The sequence below is a fragment of the Polypterus senegalus genome, chromosome 15 (genome assembly GCF_016835505.1).
Source record: "Polypterus senegalus isolate Bchr_013 chromosome 15, ASM1683550v1, whole genome shotgun sequence".
NCBI lineage: Eukaryota > Metazoa > Chordata > Cladistia > Polypteriformes > Polypteridae > Polypterus > Polypterus senegalus.
In genome coordinates this window covers 115,251,267-115,267,203 of record NC_053168.1, presented here as the reverse complement: position 1 = coordinate 115,267,203, position 15,937 = coordinate 115,251,267, and the positions used below count along the sequence as shown (strand labels likewise).

At 40.8% G+C, this 15,937-nt stretch overlaps 1 protein-coding gene across 1 annotated transcript in view; it reads left to right on the top strand.

Annotated features, from left to right (window-relative positions):
* Positions 1-15,937, top strand: part of LOC120515521 (IQ motif and ankyrin repeat domain-containing protein 1-like) — an 80,425-nt gene that overhangs the window by 37,576 nt on the left and 26,912 nt on the right. The window contains exons 5-8 of the mRNA XM_039736581.1: positions 1,028-1,192; positions 5,830-6,021; positions 11,124-11,249; positions 13,739-13,878. Of these exons, the coding sequence (XP_039592515.1) occupies positions 1,028-1,192; positions 5,830-6,021; positions 11,124-11,249; positions 13,739-13,878 (623 nt within the window). The remainder of the gene's footprint in view (positions 1-1,027; positions 1,193-5,829; positions 6,022-11,123; positions 11,250-13,738; positions 13,879-15,937) is intronic.

The window sequence follows — 15,937 nt, the reverse complement described above, 5'->3', positions numbered from 1 at the left end:
CAGATGAGGTGGTCTGCTTTGAATCTTGGGCAGTTCCTTCTTGTCTCCACACTTTGCCCTTAGCATCACTCTGATGCAAGTTCATGTTTGTCTCGTCTGTTCACAAGACCTTTTCCCAGAATTCTGCAGGATCTTTGAAGTCCTTTTTCACAAACTATAATCTGACCACCCTGTTCTTGTGGCTAACGCAAGGTTTTCATGTTGCAGCATGGCCTCCATATTTCTGTTTATGAAATCTTCTGCTGATAGTTGACTCTGACACATCCACATCTGCGTCCTGAAGACGGCGCATGATCTGTCAGACAGGCGTTGGGGCTTTTTCTTTCCCGTAGTGAGCATTCTTCTGTCATCATCAGTGGAGGTCTTCCTTGACCTACCAGTCCCCTAATAATACAATAATGATAATAATACATTTTTATATGGTCGAGTACCTTTGTGATTACTGAGCTCACCAATGTGTTCTTTCTTTGTAATAATATTCCAGACAGTTGAAATAAGTAATCCTAAGGTTTTACCGATGTCTCTAATGGTTTCATTCTCGTTTTTCAGCTTTATAATGGCTTTTGTGACTTTAATTGGCACACTTCTTGTCCTCATGTTTAACGATTGGCAACTGTGGACTCCAAAGGGTAGAAGCAAGCCTGGGTATCTTATGAAGCAATGAAGCACACCTGAGTCACACACCAGTGACACCACTCGTCCCCAATATTATGGTACCCTGAAATGGGGGGACCATGTAGAAAAAGTGTTGTCATTTCTACATGGTGAGACCAAAATATATGCAGATACCCTTAAAGTCTACAATGTGCACTTTAAATGATTTAATTGTATGATTTGTAATTTGAAACCTTGGAGCAGAGGGGTTAATCAAGAGAAGGGTACTGTGACTCCTTCTTGACTTTTAGATTTGAATCCCAGTTTTAAAGTAAGAATCTCATGCCAGATATTCACCCATCATGTTCAAATAAAAAAAAAACCTGATTTGAATTTGATACCTGTTTACTGACAATGTCTGTGTTTCGTAAAGGCCTTTGTTGAGATGGTGCGTAGAGAGCAGCAGCTGGCTGAACAAGAACGACGAAAACTGGAAGAAGAGAGAAAAAAGAAATTAGAAGAAGAAAAGAGAAATAAACGATTTTTGGATGCTGCCTTTGAAGGTGAAGTTGGAGAGATCTTGGCCATCCTGAAAGAAGTAAGATTTAATCTTGTATCCTCGTTGCTAGAGTAGGCATGTATTTTATGTAGTCTGTTGCTTTCCTTTCTAATAGGATTACTAAGATACTTTAAACCAGGGGATCCCATGTCCAGTCCTAGGGGGCACCAGTGGCTACAGGTTTTCAAAGTAACCCTTTTTTCTTAATTAGTGTCCTGTATTTGCTGCTAATTAACTTCTTCTGCATTAATTTTAATTGACTTGCTCTTGAAGACTCGGACCCCTTAATTGTTGAATTTTCCTTAATTAGCAGGAAAACAATAATGCGATACAAAATTAACCAAAACATGACCAGCAAACTGTGACCATCATACAACATCTGAAAATAAAGAAAGGTGAAGGTCTCAGGAATGCTGATTTTCTCGGGCCCACAAAACATTTTAACACTGCTCTTAGAAAAGAGAAAGTCAACAGTTTCGGAAATGTTTGCTATAATTTGCCACATATGATACAATATGTCGTGCTTCGTTGATAAACTCCAAGACTGAATTTAAGAGGAGTAAAAAAGAAAATGACAATGTGTGGCGAGTGGCAGGGGCTACTACCCAGCCGGGTCGCCCAGAAGGACCGGAGGATAGCTTACACTTCCTCCAGACCACGAGGGGGCGACCGCCCTGGTGACTTTGGGGACCACGGGTGCAGAGCTTGGAAGCTCAAACCTGTAGGGGCCTGTAGTCACCGCTGGGGAGCACCCCAATGCCTTTGGAACCCTGGACTTAAGCACTTCTGCCACACCCTGAAGTGCTGGGGGTAAGAGGAACAGGGACACCCGGAGTGCTTCCGGGTGCGCAGTTGGCACTTACTCCACACTGGGGAGTGCCGGTGGAAGATTGCCGGGAGGCACCTAGAGCACATCCGGGTGTGTATAAAAGGGGCCGCCTCCCTCCATTCGAGGGCTGGAGTCAGGTGAGGAGAAGGACAGAGCTCGGGAGGAGAGGCACAAGTTCCACACAATAATACATGACTTTATAAATACCAATAAAAATCATTATGTTAAAGAAGTGTGATATTATACATTATAGTAGAATTATAAAATATGTGATTAATAATATAACTAAATAAATACTTAATATAACCTATAACATATTGTGAAACTGAAAAATGTAGCCACTTTCCTCATTTAACATGCACTTGGACTGTGGGCAGAAGCTCCTCCTCAGTCTCTCTCTGAACTGGTCTTTGGGCAGTGGTACTGTTTTCCTGATTGCAGAAAAGAGAAAATACCATTTTTGGGATGATTGGCATCACTTATAATTTTCTGTGCCCTGGTCCGACATTGCTTACAGATAACCTGAGAGTTAGGAAGTGCGCACCCTGTGATGTGCTCAACTGATTGCACCATTATCGGCTACATGCTGTTCCCAAATCGGGCAGTAATTGCTGTCAGAATACTTTTGATGGTGGCTCCTATCACAGATGACACAGGTAGTCCAGCATCCCCACTAGAATGAATGGTCTCTTACCTTGTTGGGAAACCCTTATGGAAGGACATGGATGGATGAACATTTTGGCTAAGCTGGTTGCTGGGATCTTTACCGGCTGGGGAGGCCTTAATAACAGAAGGACAAGGGGGGCTGTCTCCCGGGGTTATTGATCCCCCTATACACTGACTAGCAGAATCCCTCTGGTGTGTAGGGGAGCTGCAGGTGAGGGCTATCACTGGTTTGGGGGGCTTCAGCTTGACCTGGAAGTGCTTTTGTCGTGGAATGTTGTGGCTCTGGACTACTCTAGCATAAAAGAACCCATCTCACCTTAACCTTGGAGTTGGAGTCGGGAGATGGTGGACAACGCTTACTTGGAGGTGAGTGGAGAAGGATAAAAAGAAAAGGAAAAAAGGATAACGACTGTGACTGTTTGTGCTAACTGGCAAAAGAGCCTGTGAAAAGGTACTTCATAAAAAAAAGATTATATTTGAACCCAGGAATGTGCTGGTCTAGTTATGTCTGGACTTTTGGGGCTCTGTGTCTCTGCCCCCACCGCCTAGAGACTAAAATGTGTAGGACTTTGTTAAGAATTAGTTGGGCAGTCTGAAATCCTTGAGGTGTCTGAGTTAGTGAAGACATTGTTGTGACCAGGTCAGGCCCTCTGTGATGTGAACACCTAATTACCTGAAGCTGTCCACCCTCTCCACCCGAGTGTTATTAGTTATAAGGAGGAGTTTTGTCTCTACTATATTCTCCAAATGTCCACAGTCAACTCCTTTGTTATGCTGACATTCAGAGGAATACTGTTGTTCTCACACCAGTGTAGTGACAGACTCTCCACTTGTGGGGTAAAGTACCTGCAGTGGTGGTCTACATGTGTGTTTGTGTGTGTGTGTGTCCATCTCTTCTGTCACAGTGCTCATTACAATGTACAAATTAATCATTACTCTTCAGTTAACTTGTGTTACTGAGCTCCTGAATAGGCTGAACTGATAACAGTAATCTTACCCTTTGATTTTATATTACCTTTCAATTTTCTCTCAGCATTCAGTTCAGTTTTCTTTGCTCTCACTGTGTCTTTCCATATTTATTTTATTGTCAAACACATGAGTAGAAGTAGGACACTGCAACCACAGATGGCAGGTTTTTAGGAAGAAATCCTGTGGGCAGAGCATTTTTAGTGACAGATTTTGCTACTGTTCACTATAAACTTTTTAACCAGTTGTCCCCAGATACAGTATGTATTCTCATTCAAGAATCATGATTGGCCCTGGGAAACTACATACGTGGAAACCCAACAATAAACTGCCTGTCAATTAATTGTTGAAGTTTAACCAGTTGGCAGCAGAGGAAGGGAAAACAAAAACTCCAGTCAGCAGAGAAAATAAGCCTCTGGGGTTTTCATGGTCAATTGTCAGAGAAAGAAACCAAAGACAAAATCAGACACAGTCTCTGTTCTGAAGACCTCAACCAACTACCCTTCACCCCTTCCTGGGCGTTCTGTAATAAAGTCTGCGCTGGGCAGTCCAATCTGATGAAAGAGCTTTTCCATCTAATGATTCCTAAGTTTCCCATTGTCTTTTTTCATGGGCAGGAGAGTAGCTTGGCAGTAGAGCAACAGCACAGATTCCGAAAAGAGCAACAGAAAAGAAGAGAGTTAGTAATAGTTTATAAATATTATATTACTTAACTTTTTTTTACAAATGACTAACAAACAGAAATGCAGTATGCAGAGCTAATTAGCAGCTCTATTCAGGGTATGCCATACTAAAGTCTTTAACCTGGATTTAAAAGCTGAGACTGATGGCGGGATCTCTTATATTATCATGCACAGCTTCAGTGCCCTATAACTAAAAGCTCGACTTCATATTGCTACTTTAATACTCCTTAAAATCTTAAGTAGGCTGATATCTTGAGATCTTAATGTGTGATCTGGTTTTGAAGTAATGGTGAGCTCAGATAAGTAATCATGGCCTTGACCATTTAAGGCTTTATATTTTAAAAGGGTTTCTGTAAACTTAACTGGAGTTATGTGTTTGTACTTTCTAATTCTTGTAATTATTCTTGCAGCAGCATTTTGAATTCACTGAAAGTCAGTACTGTGGTGGGCTGGCGCCCTGCCCGGGGTTTGTTTCCTGCCTTGTGCCCTGTGTTGGCTGGGACTGGCTCCAGCAGACCCCCGTGACCCTGTAGTTAGGATATAGCAAGTTGAATAATGTATGGATGAAAGCCAGTAAACGCCACACTGCAGCAGTCAATCCTACTAGAAATAAATGCAAATATTAATCAATCAGTATCTGGCATATTTAGAAAGTGTTGCAATTTTACAACACCTTTAAGATAAACATGTTTTGGATACTTGTATTGTGTGCTTTAAACTGCTTGCTAGTGTCAAAGATGGCACCTTAATTGCGCAATGATTCAGTAAAACTAATGGGGATTCCAACTGAGTTAAAAAGTGAAAGAATATTGTTGCGGCCTGCATCAGTCCTCCCTTCAGTAAGTCACATTTCTGTTTTTCCTATATTAAGAGATAAGTAGTTCTCCTCCATCCACTCCCTTAATTTGCTGACATAATTAACTAAGGACAGCATCAGAGAGAGGACAGAGAAATGTTATTTGGTCTAAAAGAAAGATATAATTGGGTGTCATTTGCTTACAAGTAAAAATAATTGTTTCAGTGATAGTTCTCAATGGCACCAAGTCTAACTTCTAAGTGCAATGATTGAGTACTGTCAGCACATTTCTGAACGTGTTGAAATCGATTTGATAAATAACATCTAAATCAGGCAAGTACAGTGACTGTGAGCCCAATGAAAATTTCCAGCCAATGTAACAAAATAGAGTGGACACTGGTGTTAACACTGGGCTTAAATCTAACAACCAAATCACTGTGGAATTTCTGTCATTAGAAGATATCAGGATATCATTTACAACACAAGTTAGTGCTATTTGTGCATCGTGGACAGCCAGGCTAGAATTTCTCAAACCAACTGTAATGTGCAAGGTGAGATTGAAGCTGAGTGGCAACTACTTTATTCAAGTATTTTAGAAAGAAATGGTAAATTATAAATGGGCCTGTAACTTATTAAGAATATGTGAGTTTAGCTCTGGCTCTGAGTTTGAGTTCACTCAATGGAAATTATTTTACGTTTTTTCTCACTTTAACTTTAAAAGCCTTTTTTTTCTCAGGTGGCAGAGCTGGACCTGAAAAATGGCACCTTATCAGATGACACTCAAATGCTCCAGAGACTCCGTAACCGACTAAATATAATTAATTGCGCTGATGCCAATGGAAACACTCCCCTTTCAGAGGCAGCAGCAGGTGGACACCCTGAAGCCATTACACTCTTGATTGAAAATGGAGCTGACATAAACACCAAGGCAAGTGTGGTCATATTTAGTCAGGCCATTAGATTAACTATCTTACATTTTATAATTTTTTTCTCATTTTCATATTAACTACAACAAATTTACTATGACTTTATTGCCATTCAATGGTGAACACTTTCTTAAAGGTGATTAGAGGTTCAGTAGAGTTTTTTTTTCTGGTGTGCAATGGCAAGTTAAAGGATGAGTGACACTGTGAGTTAACAATTTAATAAATTAACAGCCTTGTGGTTTACATTTGAACTCCATAGGTGCTGGGCCATAGGCAACAATTTGTCAGGGTGTAGCAGGTTCCTCCTGATGCAAACCACTTGCAACCCTCTCCTTCGGGATGTTAATCTGTGATGGTCACCTTGCTATTCTTCCCCACAGAATGTGACCAGCCCCATTGCTTAAAGTAATATTCCCATTGACTAGATGCCTCTTTCAGTTTTAAATGTGATGTGACAAGTTGAGTTAGAAACAACATGTGGCATTCACACCTAGCAGATCCCATTACTAGTCGGTTAAAGGAAGCTAATACACTGTTCTTATTGGACAACCTGCAAGGGCTAACTTCACTCACCTGATCAAATGTGATCAGATTTATGTTATAGTTTGCCAAGAAAACAGCAAATTAATGGAGGTGACTGGCAGAAGATACACTTGAATAACTAGCCAAAATTATTACAGAGAATCCATCTTATCCATCATCAAAATCAATTCGAAAACTGAAAAACAGGTGTAAAAACACTGACAAAGAGAACAGAAACGCAGTACATACAGGTGGCATGAACTGATTTTATTAATTTTTTTAAGTTTTTGTCATGTTTTGTATGGCTGCACTGTACCCATGTTGTTTTTTTAGCACAAGGAACCAGAATTTGGTATAATGACCCTAGTACTACAAGAAGGCAGGCAACGTCCACCAAAAAATTATCAAGTCATGAGGGAAATAATAATGAAGAATGAACATCAGAATTGAAAGCTATGATTTCAAAAACCTCCAAAACAAATTTCTGATCATAAAAATTGGTTAAGAGAAACACATTAAAAAAACAACCAAAAGCAAATCATAACGTTATTAACAAAACACTCTCTGCTGTTCTTTGAGGGCAGAGGTTTTAAAACTGAGGTCTCCAAGTCCGGTCTTGGAGGACCACCGTGGCTGCAGGTTTTCATTCTAACCCTTTTTTTAAATGAGTGTCCTGTTTGTGCTGCCAATTAACTTCTCGTGTATTAATTTTAATTGAATTGCCTTTTAAAGATTTGCTCCCCTGAATTTCTTCATCGTTCCTCTGCATTGCTTCATTTCTTTCCTTAAATGGCACCCAAACAGAAATGAAATGTGAAGTGAGTGAGCCAACAAAAGACCAACTAAGTCAGGGCCTCAAACTCCAAACAATTTCACTGGCTGCTTATTGAGGTGCCAATTCTCGTCGTTAATTAAACCCGTTCTTTAATTCTGTGGTTTGTTGCTGCTCTCGTGGTGCATTAGCAGAAATTTCTGAAATTGTTGATTTTCTTTTTTCTAAGAACGCTGTTCAAATGTTTTGGAGTCCTGAGCAGACTGACATGCCTGAGACCTTCACCCTTCTTTATTTTCATATATTGTATGATGGGCATAAGTTGTTTTGTCTTATTTTGTATCTCATTCTTGTTTAGGTGCTAATTAAGGAAAAAGAAACAATTTAGGGGTCTGAGTCTTCAAGAACAAGTCAATTAAAATTATTTCAGAAGAATTTAATTACCAGCAAAAACAGGACACTAATTTAGAAAAGAGTTAGAATGAAAACCTGCAGCAACGGTGGTCCTCCAGGACCGGAGTTGCCGACCCCTGCTTTAGAGTTTAGGCCTCAAGTCTGTCTGAAGTTTCAGGCTGATTTTTACATGGAGTATTCCTGCATTTTTGTAGTCTGAGACCTAAAATGACAATATCCTCTGTGCTGAAAAGAAAATAATAGTTCACTAAAGGACTGATATTTGAGCACTAAATAAAACAGCAATTTTTTCCAGGACAATTCCAAGTTCAATTTCTAAAGTGCTTAAAATGCTTTTTCCATATGTTAAGGTAAAGATTGGAAAGGCAATGCCATTTGGAGTGGTCAGCGCCCCAGCACTGCTTCAGATATCTGTTAGGATTATCTATGATGGTTTTGTTGATCTTTTTAGCTTCCTAATCATCATATAAAGCAATGCTTAACCATTCTATTCAAGCTAAATAATATGCACACACAATACATGTAATATATTGAATTAGGCAATGAAATTCCAGTGAAAGAAGTAATTTCCCTGTGGAAATGTCAGAACAGTGGTGTACAGTATGCCACTGCGGCAATTGCACTGGCCTGTACTTATAAGCACCATGGAAATATAAAAGTTTGTTTTTGCTGTCATCAAATATGGCTCATATTAGCCATAGCTGTATCTCCCTTCTGTAATATGCACAGAACAGCCTGCTTGAAGTGCTGACGTCAGTGTTTTGCATTTCTAGTGTGCAGCCAGGGTGGTAGGGTTGGTTTTAATAATATTATCATACTGTATTATACATTGGAAGGGAGCCACTTTTTAAGATCAAGGGGAGCTCAAAGCTCAGAACAGTCATCATGATTTCATACATTTTTGTCTTAACCCATTACTGAGAATCATTGTGGCATTATTTCTAATTCTAAAAAGCTCACACCTGACCCCAAACACACATGCTAACACGACTTTCATCCACTTGTCTTTTTGACAGTATGTAGTTTCCTCGGAAAATGGTTATTAGGTCACGAATATTGATGCATTTATTTCATTAAGTTTTATGACTGTAGGATACTTATCTGCAGGGTGATGGTTTTAATATTTAAAAAATATCTCTCAATTATAAAACAAAATCCTGGAAAGGAAAAGCAGGGCGACGAGACGTGATCTTCTCGAAAGACACTTAAAAGTCCCGCGAGACGCAAACAATATCAAATAAGAGAGCACAGCCAGCAAACACTCAGTCGTGTAAAGGCACGTAGCACACACAGATTCTGTGCTCACAGCACATATAAAGCGTATAAGGACAATACATTCAAGATGAAACGTCAACGACTAAGAAAAGAAGAATAAGCAGTGCGGAGAAAAGAGACCCAAAAAGCATTGGAGAGAAAAAAAGGCAGATAAGAGATTATGAAAGGCTCAAACAAATGATGGCGCGATACACATGCAGAGAAAGGTAAAGAATATGAAAGCAGTAAAATTCAAAAGTATTGTAGCATCCCAGCCAGGTTGAAGCCTTTTTTATTTTAAGTGACTGTTAGGTCCGATTGAAGGAGGGCGGAGTACAGCACGAAATACTGATAGCGGGGTATTGATTGATGTGGTAAATTGGGAGAGACCCGGGGGATGAGGGTTTGGAGAGGGTGCTAGAAAGTTATGTTTGGGGCTACGAAGTCGGCAATTCTTCAAATAAAACTTTTGTGACACTTTATTACGTTAGTCACTACAGTATCAAAAAAAAGATAGTAAAGATCGCATTAGCGCAAGCAAAAGGAAATTAATCATCAGGATCAGGTGTAATTGAAAAAATAGAAGGACAAAGCGAGGTCAGAAATAAAAGGCAAAGAGCAGAAAACAAAGTCTTTTCGCCTTTGCATCATTCAATGCACAAAACGTAGATTTACACAATAATGGACCATACGCTATGAGAATCTGTGGACCCGCAACAGTTAAAGCAACGACAAATTTCATTTCAAACAAAACACAATTCGGTCAGGTGTATATTTATGATCACGGAGAAGCGATCACAGCGCGAGCAGCAGAGACACGAAGTGGCAAAAGGGACAGCGGCTGTATAGGCTTCAAAATGATGAACACTGCCCCCTTCACAACGCGAGCAGCGTTATATGTCCTGCAAGAAAGACATTTAACCACGCCAGGGGCCAGAAATAAAGGACAAGTATTGTTTTTACAACATCACGTGAGACAAGGCAGTGAGCCATCATTTAAAACAAGTTCACCGACATCTAACCTAGCAGTTGTTGGATTGCTTTTGGCAGACACGCATCATGTGCTCACAGCTCTTAAAACAACGACATGCGACAAGCAGAACAGGCAGCTCGCCAGCAGCAAAAAGACAGCAGATGATTCGACGGCATATCCTTAGCTTGCATTCAGCCGCCCCCTTCAAAACGCAAGCAGCATTATACTGTATATCCTGTGAGAAACAGATGTAACCATGCCCGGGGCCGAAAATAAAGGACAAGTATTTTTTTTACAAAAGTTTTAAAGTAAAAGTGAAAATAATGCATATGTAACAATTCTCATGAAAATAACAATCTCTTTAAATTGTATATCCGGTAAACCAGACACGGGGGCGGGCGAGCGAAGATTATTCTACAATAATCTAAGCAATGACAGTTAAACATTGTGATTTGTACATAGGGTGGCACAGTGGCGCAGTGGAAGTGCTGCTGCCTCACAGTTAGGAGACCCAGGTTCACTTCCACATATGCGTGGGTTTCCTCCGGGTACTCCGGTTTCCTGCCACAGTCCAAAGACATGCAGGTTAGGTGCATTGGCGATTCTAAATTGTCCCTAGTGTGTGCTTGGTGTGTGGATGTGTGTGTGTGCACCCACTGCGGTGGGCTGGCACCCTGCCTGGGGTTTGTTTCCTGCCTTGCGCCCTGTGTTGGCTGGGATTGGCTCCAGCAGACCCCCGTGACCCTGTAGTTAGGATATAGCGGGTTGGAGAATGGATGGATGGATGGATCATTAGCATGTTGAAATGTTCATTTATGGTTCAAATTCAACTTCTGGTCAGATGACCTCACATTCTTCTCAAGCACACTGTGATGTGATGCAGAATTCATAGGTGCATTGGCGATCCTAAATTGTCCCTAGTGTGTGCTTGGTGTGTGGGTGTTTGTGTGTGTGTGTGTGTGCCCTGCGGTGGGTTGGTGCCCTGCCCGGCGTTTGTTTCCTGCTTTGTGCTCTGTGTTGGCTGGGATTGGCTAAAGCAGACCCCTGTGACCCTGTAGTTAGGAAATAGCAGGCTGGATAATGGATGGATGAATTTGTACATATACTAAATAAATATTAGATTTTGAGGGTGTTTCTTAATTTTTTTGTTTTTCTAAAATGCATTTTAGGGTGCTTTTGGAAGAACCCCCTTATACAGAGCTGCATTTGGTGGTCATCTAAGAGCAGTACAAACCCTCCTGCAGTTTGGGGCTGACCCCAGGATCTACGCAAATGATGCCAGCACTCCTGAACAGGTAATACAATTACAAAACAGTGGGCTTGTGAAAGTAAAGAAGAGTGCAACTGAGGAACTGTAATTACTAGAGACAATTAAAATTTTTTTTTTCTGCAAAGCTATCAGAAAGCATGCAGAAGCACACAGAAAGGGTGGATTTATTTACATGAAGATTTCATGTGAGGTCATCTTTTCGATTGCATATCCCTTCTAATGTCAGAGTTCATCCAGCTTTAGGGGATCTGCTGGTAATGCTTACTATGTGACTTTCTAAAAATGCACTCCATCACTATTGTCTTGGATAACAATGTATTCCCTGTATTAACAAACATTAAAACCTACAAAATGTTCCTAATTATATGTACAGTCATGTGAAAACATAAGTACATCCCAAGGAAATTATCTGAACTGGCAAACGTTAGATCTTCATGTAAACAGTGGGTGATACAGCATACTTATAATCTAAATTAACAATAATGCTGATTTGTCACATGGAAAAGGTAAGTACACCCCTACATTTATCACCACTTCAGATCCATAAAATTTGAATGAAGTGTTCCAGATTATGAACTACCAGTAATGGCGGACTGCATGATAATGTGCACTGAAAACACTTGACTTGAGCATTCATAGTTTTCATCCTCTTTCTCTGTACGTTTACCATTCGTTTGCTCAGAGGTTGATGCGCTTGCTGCTTCCTGAGTAGCTCTTCTTTTCTTCACCCTAGTGGACCGCTTCTTCTCTTCTTTTGCTGGCATCTTTTCACGTTCAAACTGATTAAGTCAGTGTTTGTGTTGCAATTACTTAGCAAGTTTTCTTTAATTTTTCACTTAAGCTGCCACTCAAGTCTTTAACCTGCCACAAGAATGATTTAAGATATGAAGAGGTAGGGGAAGTGACGGTGAAGGAGGTAGGGATGAGAACGGCGCCCGTACGCATGCGTCACACAGCCCCATTGCTGGCCGCTGCTGAGAGTTGATTCTACAGTAAAATAAAATAAAAATAAAAAAAGGGAATAAAAATCATGACCCCGAAAGTGGACAGTAGACGTCACGTAGTATATGTGTACCAAATCTCAGATCAATAGTTGAAATGGTTTGCAAGCTACAGGTGATTTAAAATCCTGGACAGACAAATGAAAAGCCATGGTAGCGTATTATACAAGAAGATAAGTTGCAAAGCACAGTCATTTCTGAAAATGCCCACTAGAGGGGAGAAAACCATCAAATACCGGAAAGTAACAAGAGGGCAAATATAGAAACTATAAATAAAAATATTTGTTATACAAAGAGGCCATCATAGCAAGAAGCTCCACAGAGCAATAAATGCATAGCAGTGAGTTGTCTGAAATAGGCAATCAGAAAGCAAGCAAATCCAAAAACACAAATACAAAGAAAATAGTTCAAAATCCAGTTAAATACACAAAAGCACAATAAATCACTATCATTCACCATAACCACCAACATCATCACATTTAAAGTACTGCAAAGGACTGTGGGTTTTCTTCAAAAGCAATCCCCTTGACGATAACAAGTTGGTGGGCAACTACCCACAAAGCACATGGAATTAAAAAAAGATGCTTCGTCATAAAGAAGCTAAAAGAACAACATTGTTAACGTAAAAAATAAACATAACAGGCATCAGGGCCATTCCTCGGCATAGGCTCTCCATGCAAATGCCCTCTAGTGGTCAGAATGCATTACAGCAGCCTTCTGTAGAGGCTCCTGTCTTTATTTTGTTTAGAAAAATTTGTCTGAACTGGAGAACAAAGAAATGTTTATGTCGTGTGTCTCAGCAGCTCCCGCACTGTCTGCACTATGCACAGCCCAACCTGTATGCTGTTTCGTATACCAGTGCAGGCAGCATGCCAGGCATCTCATGCGACACACGGCCTTCTCGCTACCTGTAAACCTCTCAGCGTGCGTGACAGTAAGGCAGGGCCGCTTTAACTTCGGCAGTTAGCCACTGCCAGGACCAGGAGTCAGAACTCGTCTCCGGGTCTTCCCAAGTGATGCACAGCTTGCCAGATGGACACACATTGAGTTTGCTTGATGTGAATTGAAATTATTTATTTATTTATTGTTGTTTATTTCGCCTTATACAATTGCTTGTATTAGGAATTTGTTAGTTGTTGCCTACACCTTGGGGTCAGAGCACATGATCAGCCATTGTACGGTACCCCTGGAGCAATTTCAGGTTAAGGGCCTTACTCAAGAGCCCAGCTGAGTAGGATCTCTTTTGGCAGTAATCGAGATTGAACTGACAACCTTCTGGATACCAGCGCAGATCCTTAACCTCCGATTTAGCACAAGACCTCTACATAGCAGAATGTGAAAAAGTCAAGAGGTCTGAATAATTTCTAAATTCACTGTAAATAAACATAATGTTAACATTTTATAAGACTTAATAAATAAAACATACAAAAATGAGATCTATGACAACAGAAACTGACAAATCATGACATCAATGTATTCCTTTAGATGAACTTCTCTGTAATATATTTTTCAGGTTTCATCATTTGACAGTGTGGTTAAAACTTTGCGTGATTGGGACATAAGTATTACAGAATCAATGCTGGAAAAGATGGAAGCAGAGAAGCAAAGAAGAGAGGCTGAAGAACAGAAACAGAAGAAGGCTGCAACAGACCGGTAAGATGAGATCTGCACTGTCTAACTACACAACTAGAAACTGCACAGCCAGTCAGTCGACATTTCTAAAAGAACAGGTAGTGACGTAGGCGGCGATCAGCAGAAGCCACTGTCAAAGAGCCTAAAGATTTTAAAAGAGTGCAGTAGAGAATGCCTGCTCATGTGTTAGAGGTTTCTCAAGTCTGGATTTGGGTCACGGAGATTTGTGATTCACAGTAGTACATAATTGGAAAGGGTCGCACTCGGGCCATGGCTTGTCTTGCGATGGGTCTCTGCAGGCAGTTTAAGCAAATGTCACTAATCCACTACAACCTGCGTCGCTGATGCTCCAAGGAGGATAAACACCCCAGGGATGTGGAATGACGGTGTTTCTGGGTCTCAACGACATAAAACAGCAAAATTGGGTTAAAGAACCACTTCATTAGAGGGTAGTTCAAGGTTCCTTTATTTTATTATATTCTTGACATTTCACATACCAGCTCAATACCAGACCAGTAACATCACCAGTCCACTCTTCTTTGGCTGTTTATATAAAAATGGATGCATCATTTCATGCCATGATTTTCATGTCATGAAGTTCCCACAAAAAAAGAACACTTTCCCAGACATATATTTGTCACTTTGGCTGTGTACTGATCACAATAAATAAAATAAAATGAAAAGCAATTGCAAATTCTTAACACTTATGATGGTCACGGTGCCTGAAGATTTTTGACTAGCCCACCTGATAGCCAAAAATGGTCTGTGAAACCCCCTTAATTTTGCACCTTATACTGTGTGATTTTTGTTTTGGTCCTGTAACAAAATATTTATAATGACAATCACTTAAATTTACAGACATGGACAAATTTGTTGGTCCCCTTACAGCTCATTGAAAAAGTGTTGTATGCCTCATGAAAAGTGCTTCAACTGTCCCTGATATTCCTGTATGCCATGTCATCGAGTAAAGCAAAGCAAGTGGGAAAAGAGATCAAGTTTTGCATATTCTACAAAGATATTCTCAAATGACCTGGGCACACTTCTTGGTACCCCTAGAAAAGATCATAAATATTTGGATTTGAGTGATTTTTCAAACTAGCTGTTTTCTTGAATTCATATCACAAATGTCTGCAATCGTGAAGTCATTCATTCAGCTTATTTGAAACGAGAGAAGTTGTCACTCTGCTCTTTGGTATAATGTTTTCTGAGGAGATCAGAAAGAAGATTATAGACAAGCATGTTAATGGAAAAGGCTAATAGATCATCTCCAAGCAGCGTGATGTTCCTGGGACATCACAAGTCTAAAGTCCATGGGATTATAGCCGACCTCCCTAGGTGCAGCCTCAAGAAATAAATCGACCCCAGAATGGACAGAAGGATAGTTAGAATATGTCATAGGTGGTACGTGGTGTTGCCGTAATTTAAAATAAATAATCACATCACAATAAAGTGCAGGCTCCAATTGGGCCCGGGTGTGCATGAGTGTGTTTCACTCATTACTTTAATTGAGGTGCTAGCTGATCACACCGTATGCATAGCCAGAGGTGGGCAGATCAGTCAGGTGCCCTAATGGTGCTGTGGAAGAAACGGTTCATCGCAAGTAGGCAATATAAGAGAAGCCTGCATGGCAGAGAGGGATCAGAGAATGAAAGAAATAAAAGGTGAAGGAAGGAGTGGAGGTTAAAAGAGAAAGGAGAGAAAAGTACCAGTAGAGAGAGCCCAGGTGAAGTAAATGAAGTCAGGTGGTCGGGAGTGAGCCTCAGGACTGCAGGTGCCTGAGGCTGAGGAAGGGGCACTCCTATTGAGTGGTGGCCAGGAGCGGCCCGACATGCGATGCCTCCCGCAGACGCAGAGGGACAGGCGGACGGAGGTGAGTGCAGCTCGGTTTAGAGCTCCACAGTTGCTGAGGGCCTGGGCAATGGGGACCTAAGCCTGGATATACAGTAATAGTTGACTGCACCTTTCAGTTGGCTGTCTTCTCAGTTGCCTGATCCCGTATGGGATACGCTGAGGAGAAGGCAGCATTGGGGCTCATGGCTGTTTTAAAGGAACTGTCTCCCTGATTTGTTTTAACCTTGTT